This window comes from Colletotrichum scovillei (assembly GCF_011075155.1).
Source record: "Colletotrichum scovillei strain TJNH1 chromosome Unknown Contig00005, whole genome shotgun sequence".
In the NCBI taxonomy this organism is placed as follows: Eukaryota; Fungi; Ascomycota; class Sordariomycetes; order Glomerellales; family Glomerellaceae; genus Colletotrichum; species Colletotrichum scovillei.
Window position 1 is genome coordinate 1,933,593 of NW_023336263.1, and position 19,245 is coordinate 1,952,837.

The 19,245-nt window shown below is 52.4% G+C and overlaps 2 protein-coding genes across 2 annotated transcripts; both read left to right on the forward strand.

The window, feature by feature from the left end:
- Positions 1-1,261: 1,261 nt before the first annotated feature.
- Positions 1,262-5,666, forward strand: HER10_EVM0001983 (uncharacterized protein). The gene is made up of 3 exons (XM_035471714.1): positions 1,262-2,831; positions 2,919-3,552; positions 3,604-5,666. Exons 1-3 carry the CDS (start codon positions 2,097-2,099, stop codon positions 5,532-5,534), a joined length of 3,300 nt encoding a protein of 1,099 aa, XP_035333766.1. The 5' UTR covers positions 1,262-2,096; the 3' UTR covers positions 5,535-5,666.
- Positions 5,667-7,317: 1,651 nt separating this feature from the next.
- HER10_EVM0000937 (cell differentiation family protein) lies at positions 7,318-8,630 on the forward strand (the record flags this gene model as incomplete). Its single annotated transcript, XM_035470702.1, has 4 exons — positions 7,318-7,750; positions 7,804-7,959; positions 8,018-8,393; positions 8,447-8,630. 4 exons carry the CDS (start codon positions 7,318-7,320, stop codon positions 8,628-8,630), a joined length of 1,149 nt encoding a protein of 382 aa, XP_035333687.1.
- Between the last annotated feature and the right edge of the window lie 10,615 nt (positions 8,631-19,245).

The window sequence follows — 19,245 nt, forward strand, 5'->3', positions numbered from 1 at the left end:
TGCTACCGTGTTACTTCGTACCTAACCTTGCTCTGTAAATCAACTAAGGTAGGCCCAATCATATCACACTCTGGGAGTCGGGACTGGCATTGGGCCACTGCTCCAAATTTAACGCGGATACCCGATTTGATCATGTCCAGATGCTGATCAGCGCGGCTTGATGTCCAGGACTCCAGGGCCCTAGTATTGTGTGCGAGACTCAAACGTTGAGCCGGTACGTAGCCCCCTGCATGTCTCCTTCAAAGATCCAGAGATTTTAAATCTACGGCGTATCATGGAGTTTCCCCCTGACGTTGTCCGAATATCCGAGTTAAAGAATAAGTTGTCGCATGGTTGCTCAATGTTCCTTTCCTGCCTTGGCTTGTCTCGCTTGAGATACCTCGAGGTACGGATTATCTAGGCAGTGTGCCTAGGTAAGGTAGGTAAGTACCGTCTGGTGAGGACTGAATGTTCTGTCCGAGGTACCTACGTTCCACGCCGAAGGCAGCGCAGGGGACATTGGGAACCTTGGGCCCTACCTAGCGAAGAAGACTTTGCGACCAAATGAATCCAAGGTTCTCCAGCGCGGGGTCTGCATTCCTATCCACGGCATCTGTCGTCATCTCTGATGGACTTGATTTTGTCTTACTTGTTTCCGCCATCCTCGGCCCAATTTACCAGAGGATGGGATGTGAGGTGTTAGGTATCCATATCCGTAGATGCAGATAGCCAGACACAGGCATTCTACGGATACAATGTACCTCACTATTCGAATTTAGAGCGCCTGCCACCCGACACGAATTTCCCAAGGTGCAGCAAGATGTGTGCCCCCTGGTGTCCGAGGCAAGGTAATGTTAGGTAGGTCGACATGGCACCACGCCAACAATGAGGTGGCTTGCCCCGTCAAACAAAGACGCTGGAGAAGGAGATTTCATGTCGACCTTGTTCGCACATACTATACCTTGGCGACATGGAAAATCCAATTCAACCCAATGCGCGTGCCATGAGTAACGAAATGGCCATGTCTATTCCTACCTATATAAGGTACCTATCATAGAGTACCTATTGGGAGCTTGGCTGGGTGTCGCTGGGGGGTTTGCCAATTGAAAGTGAGAGGCATTCGCAAGTACCTAAGGCAGGTACGGATACCTTATCCAACCTGGAACCTGAAGGTAAGGTACCTAGGAAGGTCAGGTTAGGCAAGGCAGGCAACCGATAAGCGCCGGGCAAACACAACTTGAAGTCTTGAACAACTTAAGGCAAGGTACTAGAAGTTGTAATCCGACTTTCTACCTAAGGTACCTTACTCAAGTTTTCCCAATTCTTCTCTCCTTCTACGGATAAGGTGTTGCTTTCCCCGCCCTTTCAAAATCATCCTCACTCCCATGCTTCTTTTGCGTGCAAACACACACAGACAGCACTCACGCCCGCACACCCGCATCAGACGAGACTGAACGTCTGCCTTCCTTGCTTTGCCTGGTGTGGATACCTCAGCTCTCAAATCATCCTTGCAGGGGTTGTTCACTGCCGCTCACTCTTGAGTTTCCATGAGTCTTGTTGCGCACACCTTCTCTCTCCCCTGCCTGCTACTACGGACACTCATCAACTATTTGTCGCTGTTTTCTCTCTCTCTCTCTCTCTCTCTCTCTCTCTCTCTCTCTCTCTCTCTCTCATTCTCTCTGTGCGTCTGACCGCTCGTCTGCTTCGGTGCCTCATCCCCGACAAATTTCCACTTTCGCTTCAGACAGTGCAGCGCTTGCCCTCCTCAGTACCTCGACTCCTGGCCCCCCCTCCCTCACTCTCCTCCACTCTCCCCTTCAACCATACGGATACCTTATTCTTGTGTGGAAGACTTGGTTGAAGTACGCAGTGGAGCCGGTGGTTCCCCAGCCCCCCCATACCTTCCTTAGGTACTCCGTACTTACCCTCCCATCCCATCCCATCCCATCCTGAAAGTGTCCTACCGTACCTGACCTCACTGTTCGGTCCACGTTCTGCCTCTCCCCCTCTCGTGTCGCCAGAGGAGCCGGAAACCGTGCCAGCGCCAGTGTCAGTGCCAGTGCCAGTTCACACAGCGAACCCTCGCAGTGTCACACCCCCGTTTTCTCTCTCCTGCAATGACAACAGCAATCCCGGCCACCACTGATCTGCCAGCACATCCTCCTCCCCAGGCTCCCCTTCCTCCGTCTCGCTCTCAATCTCAATCCCAATCTCAACCATCGACTGCGCACCGCTCCCTCTCCACCCGAACCCGGCCTCCTGTCTCTGCCTCTGGCTCTGGTCCTCCTTTACAGCGTGGCTCCTCCACCTCCAATCAACAACACAACCGTCACCAGCGCCGTCACCAATACAGCGGGAGCGAGCAACTCCAACACCGCTCTCACTCTCGACAACCTTCCTCCACCTCTGCCACCGTTCCTGCTGCTGTCGCTTCCACTGGCTCAGCTGCTTCTCGTTTCGCTCAAGACATCCCCCAACGACATGAGTATGAAACACCAGAAGTAGTCCTTCACTCCAAGCGAAACGCCCCAAGCCAACACCCGCCCTCATCGACCCGCGCCGACGCCTCGCGTCCCCAGCGTCACAGCAGTACCAGATCAAATCATCGATACAATCACGCTGCCGACATGCCCGCGAGCACCGCAGTTGCCAACAACGCCGGGCCTGCTCCTGTCAGCAACCATGGCGGGCCCGATCCCCGGAGCCCAGGCGCGCCCACTACCTCAAAGCACACGAGTAGATCACGCACCACGATACCAACCCCATCTGGAAAATGGATCTTGGGCAAGACAATCGGTGCTGGTAGCATGGGAAAGGTGAAGCTGGCCCGTAAAGAGGACACAGGCGAGCAGGTATGTTTCTTCTCCCTCCTATGGCTTGCCGTGTTTCTCGGCCCAAACGTGTCGTGCTTGCTAACCCACGCTCCTCTCTAATCGCAGGTCGCCTGCAAAATCATTCCCCGTGGCTCAACGGAAGATACACAGCATCAGACTCGAGCGGACAAGGAGAGAGCGGACCAATCTAAGGAAATCAGGACCGCCCGAGAGGCCGCCATCGTCACTCTCTTGAGCCATCCCAACATCTGCGGTATGCGAGACGTTGTGCGCACCAACTACCATTGGTACATGCTCTGCGAGTACGTCAATGGCGGCCAGATGCTTGACTACATCATTTCGCACGGAAAGTTGAAGGAGAAGCAAGCCCGCAAGTTCAGCCGTCAAATCGCCAGCGCTCTTGACTACTGTCACCGGAACAGCATTGTCCACCGAGACCTCAAGATCGAAAATATTCTCATCAGTAAAAATGGAGACATCAAGATCATTGATTTCGGGCTCAGCAACCTGTTCGCTCCGCGCGGTCATCTCAAAACCTTTTGCGGCAGCCTCTACTTCGCTGCCCCGGAGCTACTTCAGGCGAGAGCCTACACCGGGCCCGAGGTGGACGTATGGAGTTTCGGCATCGTTCTTTACGTTTTGGTGTGTGGAAAGGTGCCCTTCGACGACCAGAGTATGCCTGCTCTACACGCCAAAATCAAAAAGGGGTTGGTGGACTACCCAAGTTGGCTCTCAAGTGGTAAGTTGCTCAGACTCGTACTGCGTCTGGTCTCCATCTAACATGATGCAGAATGCAAGCACCTGCTATCTCGGATGCTTGTAACGGATCCCAAGCAACGTGCAACCATGCAGGAAGTCATGGTTCATCCGTGGATGACGAAGGGTTACAACAGCCCATTGGACAACGGATTACCTCCACGAGAACCCCTCTCTCTCCCATTGGACTCCGATGTTGTCAACGCCATGACTGGATTCAATTTTGGCTCACCAGACGCCATCAAGGCCCAGCTGGAACGAACAATCGAGTCTGAGGACTATCAACGCGCAGTCAAACTCTACCAGCGCGAGAAAGAGCTCCCTCAGCCTGCCAAAGACGTTGAGAAAAAGCGCGGCTTTGGCTTTGACTTTTACAAGAGGAGAAACTCGGGCACCAGTCGCGACACGTTGACGGCTCCTAGTTCTGAGGCTCTCCAGCTCGGCAACGATCCTCTCAACGCCTTCAGTCCGTTGGTTTCGATCTACTACCTGGTACGAGAAAAACAGGATCGCGATCGTGTTGAGAAGAACCCCGGAGCTGCCAGTGCTCATAAGGAGAAGGAGAAGCCTGCAATCCCTGAGATTACACCGCCGCAGGAGGCTCATACCAACTCGTCTACTTACGAAATGCCCGGCGAACGGGTCACGGGCGGCCGTTCTCGTCCTCGCGCAAGGACTCACGGTGAAGATGAAGCCCCCGACACCGTGAAGAGCTCTCAACTTTCGCCAACAACGCCCCTTTCTCCAGAGGTGCCGCCCGAGCCGCTCCCAAAGAAGGAGAGTACCGCTGCAGGTATCCTCCGTCGCTTCAGTACTCGAAGACGGCGGGATCCGGAAAGGTCGGATAGAGACCGATCTCATCCGCCTGTAGTTCAGGTTCACTCACCCTCCGAGGCCCCTCCTGCACCGATGCCCCGGAAAAGCTTCAGCATACGTCGCGGCAGACGGGAACGAGAAGAACCGGACCCTCTCCCGCTCCGATCTGGTAGCAGTCAGCCACAGCACGGCGATCTTCTTAGCCCACCTTTATCGGCCGGAGGTCAATCGTCGCGGCGCAAAGGTTTGGGCCGATCTACAAGCGTAAATTCAGCAGACTTGCGTCGCCGTGGGTCGACGCGAACACCGAAAGAGCCACCCCCGACGAGCGGCTCAGACCAATCTACGGCCACTGATCGACCACCGCCTGCGTCTAGAGACAGCCAGCAAACACGGGCTGCATCCATGAGAGCGAAATCACTCGGTCATGCTAGGCGCGAGAGTATTCAGCAGCGCAGGCTTCGCCGGGAGGAAGCTCGAGAGGCTAACGTGCCGGAGGAAACGGATCAAGAGCAAGGCGACCAGAGTGGCGTGTCCACCGACAGGCTGGATAGCTCAGACTTGGCTAAGCCCGTTTTCCTCAAAGGCTTGTTTAGCGTTTCGACAACTTCTACCAAGAACGTCACAGAGATCCGGGCGGATATCAAGCGGGTGCTCAAGGGCCTAGGAGTCGACTACACCGAGATCAAGGGTGGCTTCCTGTGCAAGCATACACCCAGCATTGACCTCAAGAAAGTACCAGAGGTTCCCGGTAGCCCGGGACAAGCGCCACCAGGTCACAGGAGACGCTTCAGTTTTGGGGCAATCAGAGGTGGCGACCGGGAACGAGAAGACTTGCCAGCTACTGAACGAGGACCGAGTACGCCGCGTGGCTCCGGACGTACTGAGGCAGATCACAGTTACTCCAACTCCGACGTCTCGGTTGATAGTGTCTCGCGGGAAGCGGGAGCATCATCCAGAAGAGTACCTGGCGAGACGAGCACTCACGTTCAGAGTGATCTGGGCGGAAGCATGGTCCTTGAGTTTGAGATATTCATTGTCAAGGTCCCGTTGTTGTCTCTCCACGGAATCCAATTCAAGCGACTGGTGGGAAACACGTGGCAATACAAGAATATGGCCGATCAGGTTTTGAGGGAGCTTCGTCTTTAGATGGGGCGGAAGCATTCAGATGAAAAGCGCGGAGAACATCTGTGGTCAAGGATTAGCTCCGATCTGGGAGCCCGACTCCGGGATACTAGAGCGGGTGGAGGGTATCGAGGGCAAACAATCTCATCGTACGACCTTTTTGACCTTTAAGTTATTTGTTTTCTTTTCTCGGTCGCCTTGGCGTTAATCGAGGTGTCTTAGTAGCCAACTGCCAATCAGTAAGCAACTTTCTGCCTCGGCGAAGGAACGGCATTACTTGAATAGGTGCCCATCAATGCATTCAGCGGCGGTTGGGTAATGTCAACTCATTCAATTAGGTGAACGTGTATAGAGAAGTTTAGAAACGATAATTGTGTGTACGTACGTGCGTGCACTTGGTTCTTTCTGAAAGCAGCTGGCCGTATGATTTGCTACTCCGTCTACGCTACATCGGTGTTAGGGCAGAGATGGTCCAAGTCAGTAGCTATCACTCAGTCATTGGGTGCCGGCAGGCATGATACATCCGGAGGCTCCACGAGGAGGGCCATTGGGATTCTGCTGAGTGTAGCTTAGGATTATGATGTTGGCGCGGACAGGCGCGTAAGCCCAATATGACCAAGGGGCATTGATCATCCCTCTCTACGTTGCTAGGCAGACTCGGAAACTTGAAGAAATGACCAGCCAAAGTTACTTCCCTTTGTCTTAGTTGGATCCATAATCCTCTGTACCAGGGAGCCTATTTCAGGACTTGAGCCGCACGCGCAACCCCAAGATTGAACGCAGAAAGCTATGACAGCAATTTTGGTCCGGTCCTACAAGTCTCCTAGGCACGCCGGTCACATTGAGGCCAGGCGTGACACTGGACTGCCGCTTCCTCCTCTCCTCTACCTAGGTCTTCTACGTTGCGGAATGTAGGTACTTCATGCTGGCCATGGTAAGGTCATTGGAGAAAGAGAGTAAAGCAATCACGTTGTCATTGCTATTTGCTGTGCTATGTGCGCCCTGTCATTATAGGATTGCCTTGCGCCCCAGCCTTAAGTTAAGGCGATGTACGAGAGGCACCTTAGGTAGTCGAAGGGCAGCTTAGGTAAGTACGCGCCAGTCAGGAGGGGGGAGGGGGAGGTTATGGTGATTCAAGGTGAGAAATAGAGCAAGAGCAAGAGCAGCGGTGCTGACTAACCCGAACTGGTGCTGGTCTAGGTAAGTTGCGCGCTATTTCATCCATGCCCGTGCATGAGGCACCTGTGCTCCCTGCCTCCAACGCTCTCCATAGGCACACCTAACCTTAGCCTGACTACCAACCAATTACCTAACCCTGTCTGGCCTTGCCTTCCTCTGTGTGTGCCTCATCCTCTCTCAACCTTCCCTGCCCAGTTTAGTGTTCACAACCTCCACCCTGACTGAGTACGCACATTTGTCCCCTTGACTACGAAGCACCCGCCAAAGGTTTGAAGTTCGCGCCACCACGAAATAACGACGGCTCAATTTTCGGGCCTTTGAACTCATTACGAATCTGCGATTAAATCTTCCAACGGCCTCGCGCGCAAGAGCCCAAAGTCCAAATCGCCCCCGCGAAGTTGACATCCTCGATCCGCCGCCGCCCGCCGCCCACAGATCAACACTCCGACGAAGTACTGCAGCTCATCGTCGTTCCCGTTGCTGCAGTGCCATTCGAAAGAGATTTCTCATTGGGAAACTGCGATAAAAAATACTTGGCTACGATCGGTGCAGTGGCTTCCCTCGTTCCAACACCACACATATTCGTCGAGAACATACTCTGTGAAGCACACGGATCTGGGATTCGAAGATGATGCCCGCTCAGCACGTTTACGGACACCATCAGTTTAATCCGCAGACTGACTCGGCATGGATGCATCAGCAGTCTAATCAACATCACCATGCCCAGCAAGCTGCTGCCGCCGCCGCCTCTGCCGTACAGCAGCAGCAGCAGCAGCAGCAGCAGCAGCAGCAACAGCAGCAACAGCAGCAACAGCAGCAACAGCAGCAGCAGCAGCAGCAGCACTACAATAGACTTGCTAGTGGGCATTCTGCGGTTCCATCTCTTGGCAATGCGCATGCCCCGGAAGGCAGCCACGACAACATATCCGAGGACAATCGAAGAACAATGGCTTACATTGCTGATCTGCTGAGCGAGAGCACCCGTGAGGCGGCTCTTCTGGAGCTGAGCAAGAAGCGAGAACAGGTTCCCGAGCTTGCGCTCATATTGTGGCATTCTTTTGGTAAGCTTTCATGCATGAGACCAGCGTGATTGACGCATACTAAACCCACGTAGGAGTCATGACATCGCTACTACAGGAGATCATCTCGGTCTACACTCTCTTGAACCCTTCACAACTCACTGCTGCGGCTTCCAATAGGGTATGCAACGCGCTAGCACTTCTTCAGTGCGTTGCCTCCCACAATGATACGCGCACGTTGTTTCTGAATGGTACGCCGTCCAGGTGATCCCCTTAAATGTTACCCGTCCCTGAGCTCACATTCACTAGCCCATATCCCTTTGTTCCTGTATCCCTTCCTCAACACGACTTCGAAATCGAGACCTTTCGAATACCTACGTCTGACGTCGCTAGGCGTCATTGGCGCCCTCGTCAAGAACGACTCTTCCGAGGTCATCAACTTTTTGCTCACCACAGAGATTATTCCTCTTTGCCTACGTATTATGGAGACAGGCTCGGAGCTGAGCAAAACTGTGGCGATTTTCATTGTGCAAAAGATCCTATTGGACGACAATGGGCTCAACTACATTTGCGCTACCTACGAACGCTTTTACGCGGTGGGCACTGTCCTCAGCAATATGGTTGCTCAACTCGTCGAGCAGCAAACAGCTCGGCTTCTCAAGCACGTTGTCAGATGCTTTCTCCGGTGAGTTCTCCGATACAAGTCGATTGGGCTAGCCTCTCGCTAATGCCGCATAGGTTGAGCGACAACGCGCGCGCGCGTGAGGCTTTGCGCCAGTGCCTCCCAGAACCCCTCCGAGATGCGACCTTTTCTTCAGTCCTTCGAGACGACGCTGCGACCAAGAGATGTTTGGCCCAGCTCCTTATAAACCTGTCAGACAATGTCGTCGAACCGGCCCAAGGGGGGCACCCTGGCCTTTAAGGCCAGGGATACCTGACATATTGTAAACGTTCTGGGGCCCACATAGACTCATGCATAACTCGGCGACTTGGAGGTCAGTGATTTCATCGGAAAACGCAAAGCATCGTAGACGTATTGATACCCGCTTTCTCTGCCCAGATGGGGGCATATCAGGCTGATCTGGGATGCATCTTCAACTTGCGCGGACTCTCTTTCTCTCTTTTTCTCTCTTCATATGTAGCATCGAAAAGGCGGGGGACAAAAGCAAGGGTTTCTTTTCTCGTTCGGTATTGGCGAAGGGGTTGTGTCTTTTTGATTATACGGTAAGGAGCAGGCGGACCTGGAACTGGCGCCGGAGGCTGGGGATGACGTCTCGGGCTTTATGGACACGGCCCAAAGATTTCTGTTGCTAGCATACTTCCTATCCGGGGTTGCGCATGGTAGTATTGGCTTCAGTCGGGCGGTATACTTGTATGAACTGTTCTTCTTGGCAGTGTGGTGGGGGTTGTCATGCTACATGGCTCGACCTACCCGTGTATGTGTAAAGGGTCAGGTCCATTGAATCCAATTTTTCCAACTCATCATATGTTCCCCAACGATGCCTTCCAGTGCTCTCCGGCTGTTCAAGTGAGTGATGTACCCGTCAGATAAGGCGATGTCTCCGCGATGTATTTCCTGGCCATCTAGCTCAATTCATTGCGAGATACCATGACAGCTGTGCCGGGGAGAGGGAGAGGTAACATGCAGAGAACCACAGAACCAGACACTCCTACTTAACTTTGGATGCATGATGAAGGCTTTCTGGGCGTGATCACAAACAGTTCTGCTCGTTGTTACACGCTGGGAACGTCGGCAGCGACGTCGCGGGCTGCTTGGGTGTATCCTGCTCTAATCTTGGCAATTCGGTACAGCGCGTCTCACCTCGGTGCCTGCAAAGGTCAAGTCGTCACTCTCTCAAGATAGAGAAGACGCGTCAAGGTAAGGAGGTCACTCTATCGGGGTGAGAAATCTTTATAACTTACGTCTTGCTTTCTTCTTCTTCTTCTTCTTCTTCTTCTTCTTCTTCTTCTTCTTCTTCTTCTTCTTCTTCTTCTTCTTCTTCTTCTTCTTCTTCTTCTTCTAAGCAAATCTTCACACAAACAACTTTTTAGTCATTTACATCACGTTCCGGCTTTCAAATCATTTCAACGTTTCCCAAAGCCCCTCTGACTCCTTTGGAAGCTTTTATTGGGCTCAACACAAACCCAACACCAACTTCGAGTTCGCTACTCTCCGAAAGGTCCTCGAAACATTCTGCGAGCAGCATCAACGAGATACCAAGAACGTTCAGACTCTATACTATATTCCCCCAACGTTACGGGAGATGGTCAACAAGCTCAGCCGAGACGTCAATCAAATAAGACAGGTTATAAATCGCATAACATCTACCAAGCTCGTGTTCCCTCCAAGCATTCATGAGGAAACATTCACTAACAACATGCAGAGAAACAAACGATATAAGTCGCAAGGCAAACTTTGATGCAGTGAAACAGTTCGGACTTTAAGCGGAGCTCCATCACCGATGAATCCCACCACCCACGGGTTAAATAGAGTGGTCGTTCCCGGCAACACTACTGGGAAGCCCAGGACCTGGAGTATTCGATGGGCATAGGAAAGCTACGTGTAGGACATGGACTATCTCTTTGTTGCATGCCTTTGAGCTGGAGTTGCCTTGGTTTTTACTGCAAATGCGCTGGAAATGATGAGTTCAAGGCGACAAGTCTCTATGCAAGGGAGATCCATAGCCTCTAATAACCTCATCCATAGATAGTACCCTTGACCTTATTACTAAAGCTACCCATCGTCAATCTACTATACCTCCCCGAACACACAAACAAAAACCCGGGGTAATATGAACAACAAGAACAGGAGGGATCCCTTGAGTGTTTCTGTGTTCTATGCTCGATGGCAGTTGAAGTCACCCGATGAGCTCAATCAGGTCGGTGGCTAGTTCGCAACACGGATAGGGTGTCGCGCCGGGTCTGGTCATGTTCTCAGGAAATATGAATTATTGGCCAGCCTCTCAGCCTCTTTATATGAAGTCATTCAAAGTTCCAACGAAAATGGTGAAGGGGCCAATGTACGGCCAGACCTAGGCATCGGTAGTTGGACTTATCGTGAATATCTGAGAGTTTACTACACTCCACGCAACAGCATATCCTCACTGAGAGTAGAGGCACCCTTCCTTCACCGTCCTCAATTCTATCGATTGTGGCTCAATGAATACTACATAAGCCTCGCAAAGAGTATCTCTGTGCGAATGTCTCAGTAATCAAGCATTCGAAGGCTAAAGAAAACATGGAAACTTCGTCTCAGCAGCTTGATCCGCGGCTGGGCTTGACAAACCAGCATCGCCATGCATTCAAGTTTCGCATGTGTTTCCCAGCATCAGCGGGTGACGTTAGTAGTCGGTTCTTCGCTCAATGTTTCCAGCATACAGTCGTTCTGTTTAACTTGGGATTCGAGTCTTACCCCTTTTTGAGCACTTCAATTGGGTAGGGATGTGTGTATATGAAGGCTTCGACAAAGCGGCCTGGTCCGTAGTTGGGCTTGATTAGTTCGACAACGCCGTGTACTCAAAGTTCGCATGTGTTATGGAGATCCTACGCAATCCCAGCATCCGCAGGTATTACTGGCGTTTATATGTTCATTCTACGTGTCTAACATCCAGTGATCCTATTCAAGTTGGAGCTCCGGTGAGGGGGCAATGAATATTTCTTGGCAGTCACTTTGATTGGAACTTGGAAACAAGAATCTAGCAATCAGAATTAGCTTCGAGAATATAGACGAGAACCAGAAAATGAATGCCAGGTATTCTTCGCAGTGGCACATGAGGTTTGCGAGCCCCGTACCTATGAATGTTCGTCCACGGGCAAATAGGGAGGGCGCCTCTACTAGATAGATACCTGATTGAAGCTACATGATCCTCACACTCCTCGGACGTATGCCGACCCCTCGGAGAAAGAATGAAGAATTCCGTCAGCCCTACAGCCTATCGTATTCCCAATAGGGTTCTGAGGTAACCCAGCCACCAAAGACATGCCCCAGGAAACTGGGTTTCCCAATCACATGATCTGAACCGTTTACCTCTCATAGCGACATCAGGGAGCAGTTGGTAACGAACAGAGAACCTTGACAGGGGTGGCTCTCTAGGAGTGAAAGATTAACATATCGCGGATCATTTAACCATGGTAGTGAGTTTGAGCATTGAAGATGCTACCTGTTACGATAAAACACCAGCAACTAAAATTAATTGCTCGGGCCGAAGTGTCCTCACGGTTCAGGTCTTCTTCTCTGAGAAGTCAGCAACTCTTAAAAAGTATCAGACTCCAAATCGCAGTGCTCGACGATTAGTCATGTGGGGATGGCCGGGAGAGCAAGTTTGTATTCGTGCCTGCCCCATTTGGGACTGTACGACGCAGCGGAGCTGAAGTCAGAACATACCCTTCCAAGGCAAAGCGGGAGGTGAGGCTCAAGGAATGGTTCTCAGTCGACCAGATGAGTCCAGCATACGCTCGAAGCCTGATAGATTCCTTCATTTCTCACGTGGGGTCTAGAATACACCTGTTGGCGCGGATAGGCGGAAGGGGCCATGTGAAGTGAAGAGTATGTGGAATTTCATTCGGGGGCCTCGGGGCCTTTTGTGAGCCAAGCTCCTATTGGAGGCGAGTACGAAGACGCTATAGGATGTCGGCGGAAGGATTGGTCGTCACCGTTGCCACAGGGCATCGTGGGCATGTATGGGCCAGCGTGCGCGTCGTGTGTGCGTGTTGGGCGCGCGCGGGTGCTCAGAGCAAGGAATAGAGTGAAGGAGCCAACTCTTCGACGTCCAGACCCAAAGACAAAGTCTCCGAGCTTGGCTGGAAGGCTAGTCAGAGGCTTACAAACTCAGCCTTAAAATACACTTCCAATCATCTGCCGGAGCCTGGCGCTCCTCCACGCGGGCCATATTAGGCTCATAACCGATAGCCAATTTGCAATAGATGCATATTTCCCAATCCCCAGGCAGTTATGACTGATTCGTCGCCACGAGCGGAGGAAGATAGTCTGTTTCGTATATTCAATATTGCTCGAGGGTGAAGTAGACGAAGGTCGGGCGGAGATGGTTGTGGCAGGGGCAGCGGCAGCGGCAGCGACGATAGACTTGCAGCTACCTACCTTGGGTGATGTAAACTCCGCCGCACTTTCCGTCGTGGATCCAAGACATCGACAACTCGTGCCTGCGTATTGGGGTCCAAAACGAACGGACCACGAGAACGTGTGACACAAGAGATGGGAGTAAAGCTAAGGGTAGCGGACGCTATTCGCCAGCCCTACGAGCTTGCGTCTCATTTTCCGTGACAAATCCAACGGGCTCGGCTCACTGTTGTCATCGTCGAATGAGCAGAGGAGGAGACGATGCCTTGTGTCTTGCCTCAAGTCTGCTGCCTGATATGCGTAAGGCGGCTAGGTCGTTCGTTAGGCTGCATTGAAGCAAGAGGCAAAATGTAGGTGCACCTCGAGTTCTCTAGATGCCAATGTGGTGAGTGACTTGCTAACTAATGGGCAATTACAATTCAATTCGACGGAGAGCTCACTAGTGACTCAACCGAAAGCTTTCTCTCAAGGAACGAAATAGCGTCCACTGCATTGAGGTAATATGATAGGTAAATGGGTTCAAGTCCAGCTGTAGTTGACCATGAAACAAGTGTCTGTAGTCCGCCAATACGGTATTGATCGGGCTAGTACAAAAACGGACACCGTCTTGCCGAGTCACACAAAACGGTATGAGGCCCCAAGGTTCCGAGGAAGGCGCAGTGCGGGTGCAGATTCACTTGCAGTTGCAGGTTAGGTACCTTAGTGCACCGTGCAGGTGAGGTGCAGAGCGGGTGCGGGTGTGAGGTGGAGCGGAGAAGCAAAGGAAGGTAGGTACGTATTGGATCCGTACTTCGTACGGAAAGTGAGAGACAGAATAGTGCAGGGGTCGTTGCGTCCAGTCCTTTCCTGTACCTTAGCTCATTGCAGTCCAGACCCCTGTCTTCCGCCTTTTCACCACCAAAGCTCGACGAGGCACACCAAAATCTGGCGGGAATTGGCGGTGGCTCGTCCTGGTCAAATTTCGGAGGGGGAAAGGATGGCTGCGACCTGATTGGCTAACATGCCGTTAATCCGGACACAGCGAATTGAATCCCCCCCTCTGGCCTCTGCAGTCGCACCTGAGGTTCCTCACCATGGCCTCATATTCCGTACCTCGTCATTTCGTACACGCTCTGCTCTATACTACATCACACACTTACGGATTATGGATACAACTCGTTCTCGCTGTTGCATCTTGCCTTGCCTTGTCGTGCCTTGCCCTACTTACAAATTACCTACATATGCCCGGTGGCATAGGTATGGTGGTGGTGCCATCAATGTCTTTTCTCGGTACGCCGTTGAAGCTCGCTTTATCACAAATTAGGCCATGCAGTCAATAGGTATCAGCAGTTGTCTGGATCAGTGGATGCCCGCCCATACGGCTACAATGTGGTGGGGTCCATCGTCATGTTCTCCCTGCCCTTGTGTCACCGGCCATCACTGACTGCTTAGATCTTTGGTTGCCCATGACTCCATGAGAGGCGGCCGCTCGACGACGTTGCACGCGCAGACAAGACGATACACGCGATTGGTCATATCGCACTAACATACGGATACCCGTACGCAGATGCCTTGCCTGACTGTCCTGACAGAACAGACATGGATACAGATTAGGACGCGATTGCATTTATCGATACCCATACGCACCTGAACCCCAATTGCAGTACCGGCGCAATGGCCCTGCGTGCCCCGCACTAGTGGCCGATTTTCTTTGCGATCGGGGGCCATGAACGACAAATGACAACGGCATGATGGGTCCCCTTTCGCCGCACCGCCCCCAGAGGCACAGGAAGAAACAGCCACGAGTTCGTAGCCACGTCTTGCCGGCAGCTGTCCTGGTGCGAGACGGATGCAGAGATGGAGTAATACACTCAGACATAGAGAAGAACAAGCAGATGCCCGGCACGAGTTGATTTGAGAGTAGAGAAGCACTTCAGGCTATCGCCGCCGGAGTGGCACCCATTGCCTAGTCCCGGTGTGACTCTTCATGATACGGGCCAGCCACGTGTAGCCTATAGGCACGAACGGATGAACCGCATCGGGTTTCCGAGCCTTGCAACATTTTCATCATGTTTTTGATAGCCAAGCCAGAACACCATCTGTCCAAGGGACAATGCACTACACGGTCTGTATGCGTTGACAATTGCTATTACTCGTCACCCCGGAACTTCAGTGTGGATCACAAGGCTTTCACAGGCACTCGCTTTTGTGCCCATTGTTGTTTCACGTCCGCCCGCTGAGCCGCAGTTGTATTGCTGTCGGGGTAGGCTCGCCAACCCTGGGAAAATGTCAAAAAGCCATGGCGAACGTTGCGTTTCATCTCTCTGCCGATTCACATTGTGGCGACACAGGCCGGTGTTCATTGATTTAGAGGGACGCCGCCTTGTCAAAAGTGTTTGCCTGCACGAATCTTGACCAGGCGAGGCTACGGATGGGTACCATCCAAATGATCCCATTCTTCCAGGTGGTCTATTGTGGCACCACCACCGCCGGCGCCGGGAGCCCCCGACGTTACAACGCCTGCGTCGGTGTTTGTCCCCCGGCAAATCCAAACACCGAGTCACTAGGATGGATCAAACATCTTGTCTGATCAAACGCCGTCTTATTGATATTCCCATCAAAGGGCAGGTAGGGATACTACTGTTTCAATTGCTGTTTAGCCCTGGAGGCATGCTTGCCTCTCTTTTTCGTCGTCGGATGAGATGTAAATGAGCAAGAAGCCGACAAGACAGGGCGTGCTCCCTCACTCTGGCCTGTCTAGACACTTAGGTTCATCAGCGAACGGCTTGCGGGTATGCACATCTTCTTGGCGAGGACACCCGCGTGTGATGCGTAGGTACACGTGCGACACCTCGAATGTCTCTGTGCGGGAAGGACATTTTGGTCGATCATCGCCAATGGTCATGGTGGTGGTGGTGTAGGTACTGTACTTCCACGGGTTCCTAGATTACAAAGCATGTGCTGTTGCTCAATTCGGTCGAGGGCTGCTGCGGGCGTTGCCGCCGAAGATGCGCCCAAGAAAGCGATGACAGGTTCTATGTCGCATCTATGCCCAGGTAAGGTACTCCGTAGAGCTTCAAGGAGACATACACAGCAGTGCTCAAGGAAAAGTCTAGTTGTGCGTACTTGCGGAGTTTAGAAGAGGCCTTGGTCGGGAGACGGGTGAAGCAGCGGGACTCGGGGAAGCTCGGACAGCTGGGCGTGAGGTGGCAGGGTGCCAGAACACCAGGCGGCTCTCAGATAGGCAAATTGCGGTACGAATACCTCGACTGAATGTGTGTTTTGCTATAAGGAATGATGTACCTGCCTCCCTCACCTTGACAGCAGTGTGTCACATTCACAGCCTCCTGGAGTTCCTAGGTAGGTCTTGGGCCCGCTGGCAGAGTGAGGGTATTCGTGTACGTACTGTACCTAGTACGGTGCCTAGGTACTTCGTACCGTCATGCAGGCAAGGCAAGGTGCCCAGGTACCTACGTAGTGCGTAGGGAACCAGCAAGCGAGAAAGTTTGAGGTTACACAAGCTCTTGAAGCAAACAGACCAATCAACTACGTCCCTTGGCCCTTCCTTCAGCCCTACGACCCCTCGTTTTCTGGCGGCGTCACCGAAAGCTTGGCATCTGCAGTCTGCACCCAAGCTCCTTTGACCCCGCCTGATGGTCTCCTGGTCTCTCCGCCTCTTGCCTGAACCTGCTCCCATTTCCCATCTGCCTCACCCCAGTCCAGGAACTTCTTCAAGCCCTGTGTAACCTGCTTCCTCCGCCTTTTCCCCTCCCTGCTTCCTCGTCATCCACCCTCCGCGTCGGCTGTGCGCGCGTAGGTACGAGTTACACTAGTTTGTTCCGTACTCTTCTGCTTCGTCGGCCCCGTTGTGTAACAATCTCGTTTCTTCCATGGAATCATTCCCTCGCTTCTCTTTACCTGTCGTCTCACACCCCCCGGGACAACACAGCAAACCCAAGCGAATCATCAGCTTCACAAATGCAGTCTAAGACAGCTTGCTCCCCTGCCAGTCCACACCCGGCCCGGGGTCGACCCCGATTCCCCATTGTCTCGCCCGGCCGTCCCCCTTCTTATCGAGTACCTACCTACAGGCTACACACACAAGATTCTACGACGGGAGTCTTATGCTGCAGCAAGTTGATGCACGAACAAAAGACCCTGTATGCTCTGCGCATAATCGTCAATGAAACCACCTGTGACCAGCACGTCTCATGCTGCTTTGGGAAATTTCAATTAGATAGCTACACCGCTAGAAACCCGAGCCTACGTACGACATGGACGCAGGTCATGTCTTGTACGGACAGAAACGCCTTCGATTATGCCTTGCAGCTGTCTCGACGGAACGGCGGTGCTGCTCCCTCTCCTCCGTGCATGCCGGCCGCATAAGCCCGGATCTTCGGGGTGACTGCGGCACAACCGGTACATGCACCGCATCATAAGCGAAATCGAAGGCAATTACCTGTCCAGACAGTCATCCCAATATCCCAGTGGCTTATGGAAGCTAGCCCTACGGGCATCCATCTGGCAATTAAGCATCTCACTGGCGCATTGAATGGCGCACCAATGAGGTACGTCACTGGTGGAGTTGCCATGTTCCCGCAAGCAGGTCAAGTCCAGGTCAATGGATGACCACTTTGTCATCACTGGAACTTTTGGTGTCTACTGGGCGTGGCAGACATGCTACAGCAGGAACTTGGATTTCCAGTACGGGTAGAGCATGGTAGGCGATTGTGAAGCCACGTCTGTCCCGGGTTCTATGGAGCCGATACCTGTGAACAGTATAGGTAAGGTAGACAAAAGACTGGGTGTTCAGAGGCTGGAGTTGTATTTGACATAGGCAGAAGTTTTGGTCCTTTGAGAGCCTGGGTCCTACGACTGGTTCGTCGTGGCTTGCGGTTGAGAGAGGATTCCCATTGGCTCACACCACGAGTTACCGTATCGAGACGAGCTAACAAGCCTAGGAGATGCGTTACGGTCCACGGATACGCAGTAATTACGCTGTACGCACATTTTGGCATCCCAGCCTGGCCGTTGTCGTCTGATTACCAATCGTGGAGCTTCGAAATTCCTCTCGCGGGCGCTGAGCCGTCCATGGTGCGACATGGGCAATTCCCCAGAGCTTCCTTGCCATGATACTCCTGTTGTGAATGAGATAATGACGGTTAGATTACCAGTAGGCCGAGTGGACGGCTTCGTTTCTTGCTCTCTCGAGTCTCGGGAGTGCTGATCTATTGATTACTTAAGCACAGACCACTTCTCTCTAACGATCAAGTAGGTACAGAAGTACCTATGTACACTGGAGATACTTGTTACATCGCTTGACCCAAATAGGCAAACCCTTCTGCCGGGGGAGGGGTGGTGGTTCATGCCTCGAACGATGTATAGCGACACACCCCTTGTCCTGGGTCCCTCTGGCTGTTGCTTTCAACTGGTGGCCAGGACGGGACTCCCAACACCCTGGGTTTTGGAACCGACAAGGCGAGGGTGCGGCGTATTATCCGTCATGATTCCAAGGCAATCGCAATCTGCAGACATCGTGAGTGTGACATCGCGAATCCAAGCACAGACACACAGGAAAAAGCACAGGTATCACTGCAATCCCTTCCCTTTTCCTTCCGCTGAGGTTGTTCAAACTTTCAGTGATGGTTGACAAGGGTAGGGATTCCACATCATCCTGTGTACGGACTATGTACTTCATACAGAGCAGGGCCTGGTATCCTACCTATCCACCATGATGCGGTTTCCTCCCGGTGGGCTTTCATCACAATCATCCATGGGATGGCATCTCTCTACCCGCAACTTTGTACAAAGTACGAATACCCTCAGCTTCCCTTTTACCCTCTCAGCCTCCACGAGGGGGCTCCGCTCTGCACTGCAAAATATGCCCAGATCAAGCAATCAATTGGGGACATCCCATCCTCCAAATCCACTTTCGCGATTCACCGCCGCAACGAAACTTCATCCATGATCCAACATCGAGAGAATGGCGCTGAGTTGAGGAGATTTGCTGCTCAGTCATGACAAGCGAAGCGGAGCCTAAAGACCAAACGTCCACCGTTCGGTCCCAGGCAGCAGTATGATGGCCTTGGAAAATGCCTATCCAGATTTTCAACGACATTCTTTTTTTCAGGAACTTTTTCCATTAACGAATATTTACCGAGGCCAGGAAACACGCCATCTCCACATTGTTCGCCTACCTTAACCTTGTATCTGATTCCTGCATACTAGTTCTGGAATCCGATGAATTCGTGATTGGGTCAGTTATTGTGTTGCTTCTATTACTTCGTCCTATTATCTTTACTCTCCATGTGACTTGTAACCGACCGGGCATGACGATGATGGTGTATCGCAGTGACCAAAGCAAGCAACGCAGTCAATGGAGGAGATATCTCCTTGCGACTCTAAGCCAAACTGTTATCGATTGTTACTCTCGTGAACAGTAATCCCCCATATTGCACCCTGCGGTTTGGCGATTTCGTGG